Genomic DNA, 21,013 nt, shown 5'->3' on the forward strand with positions numbered 1-21,013 from the left:
TGAGATTAATTGGAAATTGCTGTAACTGCACAAATTTACCATAATCTTTTTTTTGTTCTAGCTAATGTCAACGCTGTTTTTGCGTTCTGCGAAAAAAACGTGAACAGAATTTTTCTCGAAGTTTCGTAAGCCTTCAATTGCACATAATCTTTTCTTTGAAGTTTAAGGTTTTCCTAGCCTCGAGCTTTGCTCTTAGAGAACTTTATTTTTAATGTCCGCAAAAAATATGAGATAACGAATATAAAACGAAAGTCTTAACTACCTCTTAAACATGGGTATAATTCACACTCGTTGATGTCTGTCTCACACTTGTCTCCTGTAAATCCAGGAAGGCAATGGCACTCATAATAACCCGATCCTCTTGGTTTATCTGGATGAGGAACGCATCTTCCATGGTTTTGACATTGGCAGTTGACTAAAGATACGGTGATATTGTGCGAAGAAACGGCCTGACAGGCATCAGTAGCTTTGAGTAAGAAATGGGTCATGATATCTTTAGTCGCATTCCATATCAAAACGTTTTGTTGTATGATAGCCTGAGTTGGACCTCCATTCACGAGAGAAACTACTAGAGGCATGCCTTCTGGATCCAGAACGTCAATAGGCAACTCCAGAGTTTCTTGAAACACCGCGTAATACTGAGAGGTTGATGCAAATTTTGGGGCAAGGTTTACTATACATAAAAATAACCAGATGTGTTAGGATAGGGCTTTTTTGTAATGAAAAAATGTAGATCGTTGAGACAATTAAGATATTTAAAAATTAAGCCAAAAGATACAATTCCACCGGAAAAAAAATTTTTGTATGTAAGCTTTATATATAGGAATATACAAAAACATACATATACATATATACCAGCTAGGAAAACAAAACAGCAAGGATTTTTAATGAATTAGGCTACTTTTCGTTTAAAACTTAAGTCGAAAGGTTGCGTCAAACAACGGTAATATGGCACAAATAACCAACAAAAGAAGCTTATGACCTAAAAGCGTCTAAAAGTTTTGCCCAAATATGGTCAGTTTTTTCACAAAAAAACTACGAATCACATTGGCGAATTATGCAGCGATCACGACTTGCTTCTTAAGCAGTGCACATGCTCGGGGGAGTCTGTCTCGGAGACATACCGTAGCGACTTGTTGTTTACTCTGTCCTGACCTCAGATTACAATGCAAGAGTAGTTTTTGACTTTTCAACCGACTCCGTTTGTTCTATGGTTGGATAATGCTATCCAATGGATAAAATATATCCGTTGGATAACAATATACGTTTTTCCATCACTTATGCGCCAGATAGCAATTATCCGTTGGATAGCTAGCGTTATCCGCCGTTTATAAAACTGTACCCTGGTGTTTAAAAGAAGAATCATAGATACTCGGATTTGTTTGACTCACTGCGCATTCGTCGGTGTTCCAGGCTTTGCGGGTTCGTGGTGTCTTTTTTTTTTTTTTTTTTTTTTTTTTTTTCACAATTCAATTTTACGTGCAATGAAGTAGTCAAAAAAGGAGCCAAAAAGAACGACCTGTCATGCCGACAGATCAAAACCGACCAATAAGGACCGACTTACCAATAATCGTACGGAAAAACTGACCGAGCAGATAACTCTCGACACGAATGACGACTTCCCCTAAGGTTGTCGAAACGTCAGTCACCATTATTAACTATAATCTCTCCCGGGACTACTGTCTGTCACCAAGACGATCATACTGAATGATCAAAATTAATTGTTACCTCGAGTTCAAACCATTTATTGAATTAGTCCTTTAGATACTTTTTTTTAAAGTAAGATCAACAGTTACGAAGAAATCAAACAAAGGAACTGAATGCATTTGATGTCTAGTTGGATGTAGATGTTGTTTTCATAAAAGCCTTGGTAGTTGGTGTCACTAAGTTGCTCGATGCCAAGATTTTTAGGCCTACAAATAATTTTTTAGACGACTCATAGTCTAAGTCAATAACATGATTATGGAAAAAAAATAAAATTCGGTACGGGAGATTTTGTGCCCAGCCTTTGGCTTCGAACCGCACTTAACACCTAGGGTAAATGAAGTATGTATTGTTAAAAAAGATGTGAATAGCTGAGCAAAAAATTATGTTGGGCAAGATGAGTAAATGAAAGGGGAAAAAACCAAGACCATGGCTAAGAAATACTGATAGATATGATGGATGAGAGACTTGAAAAATGATTGGTCGAAAGTAGGAGTAATTGTAGATATAATCACAAGCTAACCTTGTCGTTTTGTCCATGTGTTTTTGCTGATCTCCGGAAGACATTGAGAACAGAAATCAGTGGGGTTCATTTCGTTTGCGGCGAAGCAATATTGATTTATCAAGCAAGAATTACTCTGAAAGAAAAGCATGTTGATAATGATGATGATGATGATGATCAGCAGTTGTTCAGCATGGCGTGAAATGATTAGGTACATATCCCTTTTGCAAGCTATTACAATAAAAACAAACAAAAATCAATACTACAATGCACTAACTTTAACAAGGCATCCTGAAGAAATATTGCAACTCATGCATCCAGAGTCGTATGATATAAATGACAACTCATCATGACTTGGGTTTGCGCCGTCATTTGAAACCGATATTGAGAGTCCTGCTGCAGGAGTTCCTTCAACGGTGTCATCAAAGAAATTGTGCTTGACGGGCGAATCAGGCAAATGACATTCTACCAATACCAAATCTGTCATAACGCCAGGGAATCGCTGGATTGTTTTGTCTGGAGTCCACGAGCTATTTATTACCTAAATTGTAATTGAAGTATATTTAATGTCGAAAGAAAAGCTTAGTAAATACTGAAGACCTTCCAGATAAATAGATAGTAACTATTTTTTTTCTTTTTCTTTTTTTTGTATTTCAGATAAGTATCTTCATATTAGGGATTGTTTCAGTTCCGCCTGCATTCACGCGTAGTTTTGGAAAGGCAGTGAACTCTGAGCTTTTCTTGAGATCAAGCAATGAAGAGGAAACTGATTTCTAGGTAGGTGAATGGAGCTTGCCATGTTACAATATGATTTCTTAGTTTGAAATACGGGGAAAAGCTAGCTTTACGTCAAGATCTTTGCATTATTGTAAACAGCTTATTTTGCTTTGAGCTGGAATGAAACTGAAGGAAAAAAAAAGTATTGTTATTTTTGCGAGTAAAAGAGGAGGGAAGTGCTTAGGTGAGGCGATGCATACTTCAAAGGAAGGATAACCGACTAATAAAAACCATTTACATTTTTTATTGCTGGCATTTAAATAACTGACTGCTGTGCTTAGAGCCTCCGCTAAGTAACCTAAAGTCTAAACGTTGGAAAAATTTATCTTAAATGTGCTAAACAATTGACCATAGATGCCGCCATTAAAGATAAAAATAAAAGTAAAATAAAATAATAATGATAATAACAATGATCATGGTAATAATTACCAACAGGTTCTACGCACAAAGCTGGAACATGCTGTTTACAAACTGCCCATTAATGCTCTCAACCTACTAGCTAGAGTCAACAATAAGAACACATTTGTGGGGTAAAGGGGTAGGGGACTAAGCCCTCCAGTCACAAAATAGCTGACATAACATGCAGGTCGGAAGCTAGTTAATTATGCGGCAAAAGAGATGATAATTCTCTATCAAGGGTGATAATCCCTTGGCCGACAGAGGGGTAGTAGTCCCCTCTTGGAGGTAATAATCCTCCGGGATCCCCCAAGTTCCCATGGCAACATGTAGTGGCTAGTGGTACCGATGCCCAAAATAAATAGCCGCCATGAGTCTATGGGTGAAAGTGTGACCAGCATGGTAGCACTTAATCCCGAACCCTGGTTTATTAAACATTTTTTCTTGAGATAACAGTTCTTAATTATTAATATGTGAGAAACTATAACATCATGTATAACAGCCAATAATGGCTAAAAAATAACATCAACCTATTGATATCTCTAGGAGTCAAATTGTCAAAGTTTGTATCCCTCGATGATGCTTTAACTGTTATTAGAATGAAACGTAGATTAAAGTCTTTTCATTACATTGAATAGTAGTGATTGTCAAGTGCTATCAATAGGGAAGGGTGGGAGGAAATTATTAATCCTTGTGATCTGAATTACTGTTATAAATCACTGAACAGAAGCAGGCATGCTAAGCACAGTTTGATTGACACAGAGAAAGAAAAGCAGTGATTGGACAATAATTGGCTGCACGTGCAATCAATGCAAGCTCATCTGACCTTTGTACTCTTACTATTATTAGCACTTGACAATTGTTTTCTGTTTACTTTGCCCTTATATGCTAGTAGTTTCATCATTAACTATAATTTATAATTTATAAATTTGCTGGGTATCGCGAAAAGAAAAAAAAAACAAAGAAGAAGCAAAAACTAATCAAAAACGAAGACAACAGGATACAGACAATGCAAAAAAACAAAACAAAACAAAAAAACCAAAGATTCAGCAAAAACCGAAAATAGAAAAAAGACCTTTTAAAGCATTTTCTAGATATTTAAACAGATCGTCAAGATATGGGAAAAAAAGAACTGTGACTGTGCTGTGTAACGGAAAAGTGGACTAAAACTAGTAATCAAAATTAGAGAGGGCAGTTTCCTTAATCTTTGCTGGTAAATGATATATTATTATGGTTAATCTTAAATTGATACCTTGTATTCTTTCACGTGACAAGTTACGTTTGTCGAGTTGATGAAGCCATTTCCCATCACAGTCACCTTCTTGCATGGCCGTTGGCGCTTATCACAGAGACCACTTCCTTGTAACCTTTAATTGGACAGTTACGATTTCAAGATAAATATTAACCAGATACTTGGTTATAAGCGCCCCTTTCTCTAATAAAAACAAATACCACGTTTTCGTACAGGACAGACATTTAGCATTGCCAAAGAAGAAGATTACCTTAGTGCCAAACAAAGCTATTACTGGTGGTGACAACTTTTTTGATATCTATGAAGAGAGATTTTCGTTTTTATCGATAAAAAACATTGGTCAGTCAATGAGTTTATGGATGCCAGTGTCAAGAAGCATAAAGAGAATTTAAACTGCAAGTGAACCGCATTGAACTGAAACTAGCTGAAAGAATGTTGCTCCAATCTGTCCCAAATTTGGGAGACCTCGTCCACACATTTTAAGAGGAAGGAAATAGTGATTTTAATACTCAGTAGAGGAGCTCGTAGCGCACGAGACGTGTGTAGCGTAGCCCCATACTTAAAAGAAATAGTGGTAACCCATCAAGCCGAAAATATCTGATCTGGTGTTCTACTGTGCGTCCTTACATATAAGGTGCTACTTTTGGTAGGCACGGCCAACTCGATTGCGGGCACAGGTTTTGCCATTACTTTATTAGAAGAGAAAGGGAGAAGGGAATGCGCAGGAGCGATTGTGAGCGTAATTTGGAGATTCCATTCGTGTGCGCCGGGAAACACTGGTGGAAGATGATGGAGAGCACATACTCGAGTGCCGAACTCTCGTGCAGCATACTGAGGGCACACGGTTACGCATTACAAGATGACTTCACGTGGGCTAGAGGATTTGAAGCCACGCAAGCAATCATCATGTAGCTAGTGTGCTTGTTTTAGGAACGTCAGACTTGGAGCTATAGCCATGATTCACGCTATTGCGGTTTGATTATCGTTGAGCTTCAACCGGTGGTGTGGCTCGCGAATCCTCGTCGCCAATGTAAAGTTCGTGTTTTATTAAAATTAGAAACTTACTAACGTAACCTTACCTCGTCCTCTTCCATCTGGGATCTTACCTTAACACTTACTGATACGGTGAAAACATTACAGCGTGCATGTCACAAACTTTCCATTTTTAGCATAATTATTCCATAATGGTGTTTAAAAGTTTGGAGAATGGTTGGGTTGAAATATGTTACAAAGATTAATATTTGCCAGCTTGTTACAGCATTAGTGGAAAAATGGAAGATAAACCCGTGCATTCAATGTGCTTGTATAACCTGAGTTTTAACAAATACCTAAATACACCATTTTAGCAAATACTTCAGCATTATCAAAAACTTTGTTGTTTGAATTTTGTCACAGTGAACTAGTGAAAGTCTTACTTAGATGGTCAAATGAAAACTTTTTTTTCAGATCATTAAAATTTTTTGTTAACACGTTGCCACAGATCCACTTTCCAAGAGATTCATGTATTTGCTAATATTATCTAACACTTTTCAATCTCTTCTATGTGGGCACTAACAACATCAAGTCAGCTTTAAAACTTAAAGAAAAACTTGATTGATGTTTGAGACTAATCAATGCAATATAAAAGTGAAATCTAGCTCAATTTTGGCTCATTTTCCGAAACCTAAGGTAACATTCACGCTCAATAGAGTATCATTTCAGCTGATAGTAACCCCAAACACTACATCAGAAGAGAAAAACATTTCCTGTCGTCGAGAATCCGTTGAAAAACATCACGAACATCAACTAATTATAAGGTCTTCAGCTGCTTAAAAAATGCCAAAATACCGCTGAGTGGCATGCGTGTTGATCTTCCCCCTTCCATTTGATACCCTTGAATAAACTCTTCAGGAGACAGCCAGTGCTGAGGAGTTAAGGATGGAAATAGACTAACTGGAGCTCCACTTTTAGACTTGGCTAAATCTATATATTATTGCATTCATTTCACAGGTTTGAAGCCTTACTAAAGAAGTGCTAGAAATGAAAGTGACACTTACATAGATATGAAAGGTGCGTTTCCAAGTGACATTGCGCAATCCTTTGCGGTAAATCCCTCGTTACAGATGCAGGAGGCATTAACACATTTGCCATTCAACGAGCAATCATTTGGACACATTTTTTGAGCAATGTTAGTCAAGATGGACGAACTGGAATTGCCTTGTGTGTTGACATTACTCTCCTTAGAATACAATGAAAGGTTTCTGGCAACAATTTCACCGCAATTATTCAGAAGTACTGATATTGCAGAAATCGCAAAGGCTGGGTCACCACTCGCCTGAAAACGAAATAGACACACAGAGTTGGTGTGGAAATGTTCTCCATACTGAAGATTCCTAATCGGAATATTATTTCTTGTGTCATTAATATTGAATAGTCCATAATCAATAGATTACTATTAACACCATCACGGCCAAAATCGTCCCCTTATATTCCACAGCCTGATTAGAAACCCTAGGTCAGCTAGTCTTCATCGGCCTTGTTATGGTAAAAGTTCTTATTTAGGGATATTTTTAGCAAACAGTCCTTAGGTTTATTATACAACAGGCCAGTGGATACCAAACTAAACAATCATCCTTCATATCCACGCCTAACTCTACTTACTTCCTAAGGATACGGTAGACATTTGTGGGTGTCCTTCACGAAGAAAATGTTACCGCGCTATTTAAAGCGTAACAATCATAAACTATATATCAGTGAAAAGGTTATGAAATGCACTTTCCAGAAAAAAAATATTTCGTTTTAGCTTGATCAAATTGTAAAGCTACTAAGTCGAAACGGACGATGTGTCTTTGCGCAAAATTAATCGGGTATCAAATCTACCCGCACAATTAAAACTTCTGGTTGGTCTTAAAAACAGCATGAGGATTTTCGCTATTCCTGTTGGTTGCTTTGCAATGCCTCTGTAAGGTTTGGTTATCAAAATGGTACTGATATGCGTCACGTCGGAGACCATTGTGAGAGATCAATTTCGAAAAACGGAAAAGCCCCACATGGTCTTTTAGATTGGTATTTTGGGAGCCTTTGGACCAAATTTCAAGTCAATCCGTAAAGGTTTCATACAATACTAATTCGCCCCAGAAGACACACTTGCGTAAAAAACAAAGTGGGTTTTTTTCGCTTCCAAAGTTTTTCAAACATTTCATACCTTTAGATAACCACATTTCAAGTTATGTCAACACTATGAAAAACCGCTCGAAATGCTGACAACAGGAGTGGAGTCCCAGGAGACTCTCGACAAAACATGTTTCGCGGGAAACCGTATTCTGCAGTAGTGCGTGACAGATCTTCGGAATGCCGGCGAAAAGAAGAAATTCATGGCAAAGCAAAGTTTTGGCAGCGCCGTCAAGTTTAACTCTAATTGACCCTAACGAAGCAGCAGAGTCCGAGATGCGATCAGTTTAAAAAATTGATCATACTATGAGCCCTCTAGATTTTTTTCTCCATTCTTCGTAGGAATCCTTCAATGTCTGGCTCTTACGGCCAGGCTTCTTTCCAGCTTTAACCCAAGGGTTCCTTAATTTTCTTTTTGTTAACTCTATTCTACTCATTATTTCATGAACTGATACGATAAACACCTGAACTGACATAGGAAGATGTTTATGTGACTAATACTTCCCGGATGTTCTGCCGCAAAAAAACATCACGGGAGACATTTCTGCATGAGAAGACACAAGTGCTTTGCACTGCAAGTATTACGCCTGCTGGGCTCGTCTCTCGGGTGTGATAATCCTGTATTTAATCTCATTTAATCTCATTAAATATGTCATGGGCCATGTGTCACAATGTAATTGGCTTTTCACACTACTGCGGCTCAAAGAATTCAGTTCGAAAAACGCTTTTGTAAATAACACAACTGCATTTCAATATCTTAATTTTCTTTCCGGAAACTGTAGTTAAAATAGTGATGCTTTGTTTGAAGTAAAAAAAAAAAATTGGCAAAATTTGGCGCGAAGGTCTACGTATCCTAATGGCTTGCTCCTGAAGTACGAGAAAAGAAGAAAGAAAAAAACTAAGAAACAAAGACTTGCAAGAACAAAGACAGGGACAATGAAAGTCAGAAAGAAAGAGAGTAAAAAAGAAGAATCAAGAAGGGAAGAAAAAAGAGAGAAAGACATAAATTAAAAAAGAAAGAAAAGAAAAAGAAAGAAATATGTAAAAAAATACAGAAAGAGGGAAAAAAAGAGAGGAAGACAGGTAAAAAAGAAACAATACTCAAAGAAAGAAGAAAAGAAAAAACAAAAAGAATGAAAGGAAGGAAGGAAAGAAGAAGAACAGGAAGAAGGAAGGATGGGAGGGAGGAACCGAGGGAAAAGAAAAGTTTTACCTTCAAGTCGATGGAACAAGAAGTAATGATTTCCGAAACATTTACTCCCAGTATTGCGCATAAGTTACCAATGTCTGTTTTTGACACCTTTTCCATGCAGTAATCTGTTGCATTTTCCATTGTAAATTTACGCTTGCTATACAAAGCACGTCTACGTCTATGTGACTTGTTTGAGCCTATCAAGCCCTTAAATAGCGCGTAGTCTTTGTCCGTGAGATCGTCCGAGATATGTGTGTCCCTCTTTTTCTTGTTGGAGTTTCCTGTGAGAAGTATTACATTCCCAGTTCCATCCATGACATTGGGAAAGTACACTGGGAGTTCTTTAATACACTCTGCAGTACCATTCTCGTCTTTTCTGTTACAAGAGCAAGGAATCTCGTATTCCACAGCACTGTCATTAACTGGATCCGGCAGTCTGTTAAAGTAGCTCTCCGAGGGTTCCAAACTGTTACATTAATGAAAAGAGTCTATTCGTTATTGTCCTAAATGCACCAAAGTGGATCGGTGTAGTAGATACGAAGCTGAGTGAGGTTTTAATTCTGAATGAGGATAAGTAATCTATGAAAAGCTTGTAAATCACTAGCAGCAAGGCTCATGATTCACAAGCCGTGGAGGCCCTGTCAAAGTCGACAGAAGGCATGGAAGTTCTTAAATCCAGAGCCGTAAGGGCACGTTACTTAAAGCCGTTGAAGCCTTGTTAAAATCAAAAGCAAGTGAGAAAAATGCTCAATTTTAGCAAATACAACTTAAACATCACACTCCGTAATGGAACGTCACGAACTCAAAATTAAGGAAATTAAGCTAACGAAATGTTGTTTTGTACAATAGTGCAGAAGTACATTATGTGTGGGGACGACAAACCTTGACCCTCGTAAAATTAAAGTACGCCACCCTTTCATTGACTCTTTCCACAATTTAATGGAGAGATCGTAAAATAGAAACCTAATAAAAAATAAATAACAATAATAACAAAATATTTGCAAACGCTCGCTATGAAATTAAATTTAAATGCCGGAACAGAACACGATTCCCTTTGCGACCCATAACTCAGTACAATATGCATGTTAACAATATAACCTTTGTTATCCGTTTTCATGAAAAAAAGAAAAAGAAAGGAGAGAAATATGTTTTGTGATGACATATCGAACAAGAAAAAGTGCTCATGGTCCCACCTCGGTAGTTCCAGGCCTTGTCGTCCATTTAACGCCTGCACGTGGGTTTGTAATGATCAGCTGTCGCCGATTTTTTTTTGCATTTTTATCAAGATTGGCTTAAATGTGTTTATTTGTAAGTGCGATCTGGAGAAAATCGTGACTTCGTTCCACCATAATGGAAATTTAAAGCCGAGCGCGTGGAAATAGTCTTTTTTCGCTTTGTTTCTATTTTATGGTTATTTCCAGTAAATTATGGAGGAATCCGGTTAGAGTTGGTGGTGTGAAGAGCGGTTGACCCCAGGTTGGTGTCTTGATTTTAAGGTGCTCTGCAATTGTACGTAGTACTGATAGGCTCATCATTTTTTTCTTTTAAATCCATGAGTAATGAGTTCACTTGGTTGCTTACCTGAACCCCTTTGCAAAACTTGTTACGTTTGGCTCGTTATTATACAAACATAGACCGGTTTCATTGGAAATACTTTTTGCCCGGGGGACCGTAATGTGGACATCGAGCCCCCACGAATATCGGTCGATAGTTACTTTTCCTCCTGAAGGGAACAAAATCTGCAATAAAGGAAATTATAACAGAAAAGCTTGAAAAGATGAGATCCACTAAACACAAGTGATGACTTGAGCCTTCTCATACTTTTTGTTCGATCACGCCTCACGATGCGTTTTTGAAATTAATAAAAGATTTCGTGACTCACTGATGGCAAATGTTACAAAGTAGAAGAAGGGAAGTATCCAAGACCTGTAAAGAAAAAAAATACTCCTGCGAATAATTACAATAACAACTGAGGACACCAAATTCTGCATTCCATGCACCCACCAACCTAACTGGTGTTTAACTCTTCACGTAGAAAGCTCTAGAATGATCTACGATTAGCCGCTGTAATCATATTTCGCTGAGCAACGAATCGTCAGATAAAGCTCCGATATCTCATCAAATCATGGCAAGATATATAAATTGCACCAACGAAGCATACCATTCAATAACACTGTTTGCATTACTCTTTCAGAGTACTGCAGGAGAAAATAATGCAGTCAGATAATGAGTGATGGAATTTAAACTAACCACATATCTGCTATTGATTCCTGGTATGGTTTGTGAGATTGATAGTCCAGGTGCCAGTCGTTTTTTGCTGCGTACTTTAACTCGTATTGGGGTTGTTCTATCAAAATAACGGTTTTCATTGCTGCAGTTGAACTCAATAACATCATTGTGATCTCGAAGAACAGCCCCACAGTTACAGGTGGTCGCAGATTCTGAACAGACCCATTGCCTTGTATGTACCTATGTTCACCATTTAAAATAAAATTGTGTTTGTAAGAAATGTTGCAGTCATAATAGTGTAAAAATTGTCTTAGCATGTTCTTTGCCTTGACCTCAGCTCCCTTTCAAAAAAAATAGACGAGGTTGTATGGCATAGGATGCATGAGAATCCAACGAGGAAGACAAATCATATGTCGCACAATGAAATTTATCTAATGTATTTTCGGAGTAGGACAAACCCAAACGTCTTTTTAATAAATATGCATCATTAGAGCGTGCTTAGCAAACCTCACCTGTTCATTAAGGGCACGAATTGACAACAAATTAAAAGCTGAGAATACAACCGAGGATGGCTGGGTCGATCCGGTTGAGTTTTGCCAGCGAAGTGTGGCAAAAACAAATGATCAACCGGCGCGGGCGACCTATTCAGTTTCCATTAACTGGACCTGGTATGGAGTGGGTTTTGGAGCTCACTGAGCCTGATTATCCTTTCTGAACTCAATTGGTGAACACAACATTCTTCTAAATTTTCTTTCTAAGCGGCAATCGCAAGCAGTTGCTTTATCCTCCGTGCAGATGATACTTTTGTGCTGTAAAGGTGTATTGCATATGAGGCTGAAATTAGCTTCATCAGAAAATTGGTTTTTTTTTATCGCGTTCATCAGTTCCAAGGCAGCCATTTCTAAATTTGTCACTCCCGCTAAAATCGTCCCTTGCGAGGTGATTATATCTATATATAACACAATCCTCGACCAATTAGAGTGCGCCTATCTCTATAATAACCGTAGCAATTATACTTATAATTCTTTGCTCTTGAACTTATGATATTTATTCATTCTTATAATACTTATTCATTCTCTAATTCGCCTTTTACCTCAAAATTACGTTCTGCATTGCGATAGAGGATAAAATCTCCGTGTCCCATAAAGGTGATAGAAGACCGGCTGTAGGAAAGATGAAAAGTGCATTAATAGATGAAGTGATAAAGTGTGTCACCTTATTTTAGATAACAGAGTCCGTGACACCTAATTGATGAATGTTGAAGGGAGTATGAAGGCCATTGTAGAGGAAGACATACCCAAGCGACCGCCCTCTTTTTTTATTTCGTTCTTTTTTAGTGACTTCTACACATTTCTGCTGTTTGCGGACGATCTACCAAAAACTGTTAAGACACCAAGAGTTGGCTGTTATGCCGATGATACAAAGATTTTTATGAGCATCGTTTCCATCACAGACTGCAATGCCTCGCAATTCGACTTTAACAACCTTGTCAGCTGGTCCGAATCTCCTGGGCTCATATTAAATCAGTCCGAGTGTAAATACCAGCGGATAACCTGTAAAAGAACACCGGTACAGTGGACCTACATCATCAACAAAACGCCGTTGGAATCTTGCGAAATAGAGAAAGGCTTTAGTGTGTGAGTGTCAAGCAATCTTCGGACATACAAGTGACTGAACAGTGCGCGACAGCCAACAAACTCCTCGACTTTGAGCGCCGAGCCTCGGCTGCGTAACCCAGGTATGGTCGCTACAGCGACGCGTAACAAAACTTTCTTTGAAGCATCCCTACCGTTGCGGTATAAAGCTGTAAACAACTTAGTGTTTAGACAATCAACGAGATCTACCAGGTCATCGAGCAGCCAAGCTATTACTTATATCCCTGAGCGAGGTAGGACTGTTACTTATCAACGCTCTTTTTTCATACACGCATACCGCACATGGAACGTTCTGGCCAGTGATTTACGCAAAAGTCCCATCTCCCTTACCTCATTTAAGTGTTCACTACTTCAATATTTCAATAAGGCCTTAGATCTGTACCACGGTAACGACATCAGAACCTGAAGAACAATCTGTCTCAGTTGCAATTTAGCGAGAACTCTCCTTTACCCACCGTCGTCCTATTTCTAGCTCTTTGAACTCTTGTTATGCTCCCTTTATATTTATTTTCAATTTTTCTTTATACTGAGTAGCTTCAGTTATTGTTTTTATCATTAACAAGGGGTCCACTGTAATTGGCTAGGCTGTAGTGGTTTCCTTGCCTAAGATTTCTATGTTTATCAGTAATGTGTTTTAATAGCGCTGCGCGTGAGTTTTAAAAGTAGATATGTAAATTAAAGACCCTCCCTCCCCCCCCGCAAGACTAAGACAAACATCTAAGATGGCGGATTGCGAAGGGGATCAGATGAGACAAGTAATATAAATAATTCTAGTTAAAAATGGTCAGCACAAAGCATTGCTGCTGAGGGAAATGTTCAAGCGATTCGAGATTTTCCGAAAAGCTACCAAAGTCACTAAAAGAAGTGGCAAAAACTAGAAAAAATATTCATAGCATTCTTAAAATCATCACAAGTCATTGAACGTTGTCAACGATGGATTAAGGCCTGCTCTCGTGAACATTTCACCGGGAAAAACATTATTAGAAACACTTATATTTGTTCCCTACACTGGTTAGGGGAAACGAGGCCGACAAAGGAATCCTCTAAAGGCAAATTTATCGGTGAAGGACATTGAAGAGAAATTATGCCGAAAGAGAGAACCGCCAAAACAGAGAGATCGAGCTGACCGATGTAAAGAAAGCTAAACATGAACTTCACGTTATTGGTGGGAACATGGCAACGAGAAAAACAAAAATAAATTAGTGGAATGAAAAGCGTTCGTTGATCCCTGTGGGATTTAGACTGCCGGTTTGAAAGATGAGCTTTTGCTCAAGATTTTTACGGCTTTCTGTGCTACCTAAGTGCACTAGTGTGTATTACAAACCTACAGACTCGCATAATTACTTGTTATATTCGTCTTCGCATCCATCTCACGTTAAGAATTCCATTCCTTTTTCTCAGTTTCTAAGACTTCGTCGTTTATGTAGTGATAACTCTGATTTCCACCACAAATCAGAGTCAATGTGCCAGTTTTTCGATAAACGTGGTTACCCTGTTTCTGTCGTTCAAGCGGGTTACCACCGCGCCCAACTTATCGATCGACATTCTGCACTACAAACGTCGCATAAGGAAGATTCCGACCGCATTCCATTCACTCTCACGTTTCACCCTCACAACCACTCAGTTAAATCCATCATTCTTAAAAACTTTAAATTACTTCAAAACGATCCAGAGACAAGCACTATCTTTTCGCAGCTTCCGCTCATTTCTTTCAAACGCGACAAAAATATAGGCAATTTTTTGGTCAGAAGTTCTTTTCAGACTAATGACCAACCAGGCACTTTTAAATGCGCTCGTGCATGATGCAAAACGTGTCCTTTCATTCCCAACACTGATAAAATATCGAGACCTAAACGATCCATTAAGATCACCGATCACTTCACGTGCACCTCCACCAATGTAATCTATTGCATAACTTCCACTTATTGTAAAAAGATATACATCGGCGAAACAGGCAGAAGACTTGGTGACCGATACCGAGAACACCTTCGAGACGTGGAAAGGAATGACAAAGACACATCGAAACGAGTCGCTAGGCATTTTAATTTACCTAATCATTCTAAGCAACATACGGCAATCTGCCGTCTTTCCTTACACTTAGGTAGCACGAAAAGCCGTAAAAATCTTGAACAAAGGCTCATCTTTCAAACCGGCAGTCTAAATCCCACAGGGATCAACGAACGCTTTTCATTCCACTAATTTATTTTTGTTTTTCTCGTTGCCATGTTCCCACCAATAACTTAGCTCCATTTTCTGCCTTTAAAAGCACACACAACCCACAATTCCTCCATTCGCTCCGATGAAGGGCTAACGCTCGAAACGTCAGCTTTTATAATCGTTACGGTGGCCAATTTACCATTTCAACTTTGTTGATATATTCAAATCATTCCATGATTCTAAAGAACGAGCTTAAAATGTCTATGAAGAATACCGACTCTAAAATTGTCAGCAACCTTTCATATGAAGTTATTGGAAAAGATTCATAACTAATAAAGCACTTTTCTGGTCTTACAAGTCTTCAGTTCGACGTTCGGCTACTTGAGTTTTTTAATGAAATTTTTCCTTTGGATGAGTTAACTTACTGGAGTGGCAATGCAAAGAAGCTATCAAACGTCTCATGTAAACTTTAACAAGATCACATCTCTTTCCACCTTGTTTAATACCTCTACACTTTAACCATCGCTTTAGCTGCTCCACGGTATCATTCTCCGGGTCGATTTTGAACTTTGATCCAGGTACACCGTCGTTCTCTGTCAGAATAGCAACATTTTGAAGGCTAGATGTAACAGAAACTAAAGAAACATTCGTATCTGCCGCCATTCCACAACTAAACAAGCTGTTTGTCTGTGTGAGTCTCGCGGGGGGTGTAATTTTCGTGACGTTACTGACGCGCAGCGCTATTAGGCGAAGCTAAATAAATAAAACTATGGAATAACATCAAGACCAATCAAAATCTCTGAAGTGGTTTTCCGGAACAATTTTGTTTCACGTACATTATTTTCAGGATCGTTGCCCGAGATTGCTGCCCGAAAAATTGAGCAGCTTATTACACAGTCTGTCTCCTTCGTGCGTGGGGTTTTCCGATCTGGATAAGAAGGCTGGCTTTTGGAATCAAATCGTCTCTCCTCATAGCTTCTTTATTATTATAAGTTGAAAAAAGGAACAATAAATGCTGCGCTTCGGCTACAGTTGGCTTCTTAAATGCCGGTTAGTGCACTGTGAATGCTGACGATCCGAGCAAAACCCAGGCAGGTATGTGCACATAAAGGGCAAAAGAAAAGAAAAACTAAGACAGAAAATATAGTTATACCGCTGTGATTTCAACCTTAGACTTCTTGAAAGAGAGAAGAAATTTAACCATTGCGAAAAGGAGGTAAAGCGTAAATACAAAGAAAAAGGTTTGTTTAAATACATTGAATTAAAGTACCATGAAATTAAATTAAACCACCCACTCTATTTGCGCTAATTCCCTGCCCTCTTCCCCACCATGTCAATTAAAAAAGATTTAAAGCTTATAATTTCACTACAGATGGTAACTGCAAATTCGAAAGATATATGTAAACAAAGTAGGAAGTGGTATAAAAGACGAAGGATTGAGATATAGATTGAAACTACAACATAAGAATAACAAAATAACTTATCATAGCACACACATACCAACAATGGAGGACAATGGAACACTTACATTGTCATAGACACACACACACACACACACACACACACACACACACACAAACAATAACAACAACAACTCTCTTAAGGATGAACTGTGTAAAACGGGAACACCTGTGTTGCGCTGACAATAACGAATATCAATAGAACGCTGCCCGCATGAAATGTAAATGGAAAGTACTGACAAAGGCAAAAAGGATATAAAGGGAACTAAAAAGCTAAATTAGGGATTTTTTTGACGTGAAATTTCAGGCGAGCGCCAAAGAAATGGTGAAAAATAATATTATTAACCACTAGGACAACACAAAGGAAACTGTGCCGCTAACACACTTAAAAAACTATAATTGTTACAAAGACATTTTGCACCTAGATCTAACTGATAAACGAAACCCTTGCGTTTCTAAAGGCTTTTGTTTTTTTGTTTTGTCTTTTTCCTTAATTCATTTTATCATTTTTTTCACTTTTTTACTTTCGGCCTTGCAAACGAGGAAACACTGCGTTAATCTATTCTCTGAGGCCAAACTCGACTTTTAATTCAGGGAAAGTAATTGATCTAAGGGACAGAGGAATTATCTTTTTTAATAAAATGAGTATATGAAGTATTAATGTATCGTTCATCCCGGTTTCCTAATGAAACAAACTAGGCCGGGGTTGCACACTACTTTAAGATTAAAAGTATTAAAGTTTTGATATGAAGGCTCATCAATTAATTCTATTACATCGTTGGCAGTGCCCGTGGGCAATGTGAAGCGAATCCTGTGTTCTGATTGGCTACTAGGCCTCGCCACAAGTTGCCGATGAATCCCAAAAAAGTTGCCAATAGTGTCTAAAAGTTGCCAAAAAGTTGCTATTTTTTTCAAAAAGGTGCCAAAAAGTTGCTGAATTTCCAGAAAGTTGCCGAAAAGTTGCCAAGATTTTTCTGCTTTTCGTACCTTTTTTGGGTGTTTTTAAAGATTAAAAATTCGCACATTGCTTCTTATCAAAACTTTATTTGTCAAAGTCCAATGATAATATCAGAGGTTCTTTCCATTTCACTTGATCAACAAATAGTCACTGTAATTGTCCGCCATCTTGAAAAACGTTCAACGCGATACCGCTGACCTTGTGATAAGGCATCACAAAAATCAACCCATGGGGTAGGGGGGGGCTAATTATTGTATTTTAGAATAAATTGAATAAATGTCTATCGAGAACTGACAAATATGGCTCAAAACGTGAAGAAAGTGGCTTCAAAGAGCCTCAAAAAGCCCAAAGTTGCCGAAAATTCTAAAAGTTGCCAAAATTCTAAAAGGTTGCCGAAGATCTCAAAAGTTGCCAAAATTCTAAAAAGTTGCCGAAAATCTCTAAAGTTGCCGAAAAGTTGCCGAGCAACTTGTGGCTAAGCCTATCGGCTACCGAGAGGGCAAGATGGGCCCATCTTGCCCGTTCGGGATTGCCGGCATTGATCCCGCGCATGAAAAAAAAAATTAGATTAAAGTAGCAGTAGGTTTGTAATTCTAAGACTACGTTGACAATGGGGACGCAAAAGGCAGCAGAATCCGAAGAAAACAGAAACGACTCTCGTGAGTTTATTGTACTTCAAACACAGTTGGCTTTCTTTCCCGGTTCTGGAAGAAAACAAGTCATTCTTAATTATTACTAAAGCGAAATCTTTTTTAAATATAATAAATCCTTTATTGACGAAGCTTGTTCGGTCAAGATAGCTGGATATTAGCGTCGTTCTCTTTGGTCGCATTTTTATGGGCCTCGACTTCTTCTCCGTCCATAAAAATGCAAAAACAAACAAACAAAGAAACAAAAGCTCGGCCAATAGCCAGCCATCACGCTCGGTCAATGACGCATATTGGACACTCTCAAACAATTTGAAACATCTGGCATAAATTGTTACAAGAAAAAAAAAAAAAAAGAAAAAAGGAAAAAGGAAATGGGCGAGATGAATCAAATTATTCTGCCTTATTTCTAATAATTATGGAACGTGGGAAAGTGGATCAAATCTCCAAATGGCCTTTTTTATCCTTTGCACTGGCGGAGCTAATTTATTTTTCAAATAAAAGGAAAATGAAGATTTTCACAGAGGTATATCATATCTCTCAGAAAACGAAATATTTTTATTTTATTTTCGCGAAATTGTTAATCTCTGATATTTTGCACTTTGGTAAAGTTTGATACAAACAGGCGATTTCAACATTATCACCCCCTGCCTGGTCTCAGCACTCTCTCAACATTATCACAGTCTACATTTAACGCTGCTTGGTCTTACTGCTCTTCATTATTTACAAACTGTTATCACTACAAAACAAATTTCACAATTATTACTTCATATCAACACATCACAAGTAATTCGATACTCACAAAAGTGAACCGTAATGTGGATCCCCAGTCGTACTACAAGAACCAATGTTGTCCGATTCGTCTATCACAGAAACCTAAGGAAAAGACAAGAATAAAACCTTTCCAAGATTAGATTTTCTAAAAGATATATACGTTCAGTGAGTTTAAATTTATGGACAGTTGCCTTTTATGAATTTTTCCTGCTCAGAAAATCCTGATAAAATCCCATGTAACGATCAATAATTAAAAAAAAAAAAGGATATAACAGATTTTGGCAGCAGTGCGATCGATTCATGGATATGGAAAGAAATAAAAGAAAAAGAAAGAAATTGAAGTTTTACAAATGAGACTCTGTGCTACTGTAAGTGCCCCTATAGCACGAGTTTCGGTTCATTGTTTGATTTGGTTAATAATCTTTAAAGTCACACTAGGAGGCTCCTTACGCGCTCTTAAGTGTAATTCAATATATTTGATAAAGGGACCTTTGATCAGTTTTGGTAAGCACTCGTGCTCGTAAGGAAAGAAATTAGTAAAGGAAAGGAAAGAAAGGTTCAATCGATATCAACTCTTGCCAGATCCGGCAATAATGTAAGTTTGATTTACCTCAAGCATTTCTTAATCTATTTGCGTGTCCCTTATTTCATAAATCAATTTATAGTTTCACGGTATAATACAATAATAAAGAAGGAGGCGTTCCAAAAGAAGTTTGGTGCGGGTACGTTGTTTTTATCACTGGATTTTGTGCGGTCCAGCTAGCGGTGGACAAGCGCCGCTATAGCTATTGACTAGTTTTGGATTTTACATCCAAAACTTGTCAGTGACAATCATTACGTATACTTTTATGACTAACAATTACCAAGGGTAGCTGTAAATAAATTATGCCTTTGATCAATGCGGTGAATAAATATATCTTAAGCAAATAACGAATAAAAAATACCCAGCGATACTACACAACAAAACGTCTAATAAGGTTATTTATCATCCAACATGCCAAATTGTTATTTCAACGCGGGCAAATTTCGCGGATATTTATTTACGAGGAGTGCGTGACAGAAGCATTCGAAGGGGAACGGAATTGGAGCGTTGTCGTGTTGCTGTTTCAATAAATGAAGAAATTTCCTCGTTTTTTAACTGTTTTTCTTCGTTCAATTTAACCAATAGACTTGTATCTATATTTGCCAGCCATTCTGACTCTTAGTTGTCAGAAATATGGTTCAAATTGTCCGCCATTTTTTTTCGTAACTCAGTTAGGAGAATTGGCTTGAGTCAATCCAACTGTTCGCTTGCGCGATGCGACAAAACATGCGTCATATTTGTACTCGTCTATGGCGTTATTTGTACTCTACGGAGTGTAGTTGGATAATAAAAGTGATTATTATAGAAGTACTTAGATTTACTCAATGTAAACTCACCGAATAAAAATCGTCTCTCTTTGATGAGAAGCAATTCCATTGGTCATACGATTTTTTCGTCAGTGAAAAATAGCGTATGACCAATGAGGAGCCTGCTACGATTTTTTTCACAGGTGAGAAAAATCGTATCAGTTTTTCCCGCCATTCGGGGCGAAGTAATTGAAAGTGAATTTTTGCAACGTTTCCTGCTTATTTAGTTGTTCCTGACAAAAGGCAAGTAAAAATGTCTTAGACTTTGAGTGAACTAAGCATAGGTAGAGCGCATGATGTTGAGAAATCAAATTTATCTTAAGGTTCTAAATGTTCTTCGACCACAGTCCATTCAACTAGCTCGGCCGCGGATTATCAACATGGCCAGCAAGCAATGTCTCTCTTTTTGAAATGAATTATTTTAAAAGTACAGTTCCTTCGCCTTTTTAAGTACATTCGAATGCAGTATTTTTGACAGCATTGATTGGGTTTAAATAAAGGCGATATCGACTTTGCGATTTCTTCGTCTTTTGTGGTCAATTGACTGTGATTGAAAGTTACAAACATGTGTAAAACCTCATGCCGCCGATCAGTACTAATATAATACATATAACAAATTACTTCATGGTTAGTTTGCTTGAACGACTCTTGAATAAAATCGTACGCACTCACCAACAATGAATTTATCTACTTTATTATACATTAGACCTACTATATTGGTCGAGAGCATTCAGTCAAATTCCAGTGGCATGTAAAGTTGACATGATAACC

General features: G+C 37.9%; 1 protein-coding gene across 1 annotated transcript in view; it reads right to left on the minus strand.

The window, feature by feature from the left end:
• LOC111346669 (von Willebrand factor D and EGF domain-containing protein) overlaps positions 1-21,013 on the minus strand; it is a 58,526-nt gene that overhangs the window by 8,038 nt on the left and 29,475 nt on the right. The window contains exons 6-15 of the mRNA XM_088734489.1: positions 18,882-18,955; positions 12,296-12,365; positions 11,173-11,442; positions 10,555-10,721; positions 8,995-9,439; positions 6,668-6,945; positions 4,632-4,746; positions 2,484-2,747; positions 2,228-2,342; positions 263-673 (exon numbers count right to left, since the gene is read on the minus strand). Coding sequence (XP_088590615.1) covers positions 263-673; positions 2,228-2,342; positions 2,484-2,747; positions 4,632-4,746; positions 6,668-6,945; positions 8,995-9,439; positions 10,555-10,721; positions 11,173-11,442; positions 12,296-12,365; positions 18,882-18,955 — 2,209 coding nt within the window. The remainder of the gene's footprint in view (positions 1-262; positions 674-2,227; positions 2,343-2,483; positions 2,748-4,631; positions 4,747-6,667; positions 6,946-8,994; positions 9,440-10,554; positions 10,722-11,172; positions 11,443-12,295; positions 12,366-18,881; positions 18,956-21,013) is intronic.

This window comes from Stylophora pistillata, chromosome 9 (assembly GCF_964205215.1).
Source record: "Stylophora pistillata chromosome 9, jaStyPist1.2, whole genome shotgun sequence".
NCBI lineage: Eukaryota > Metazoa > Cnidaria > Anthozoa > Scleractinia > Pocilloporidae > Stylophora > Stylophora pistillata.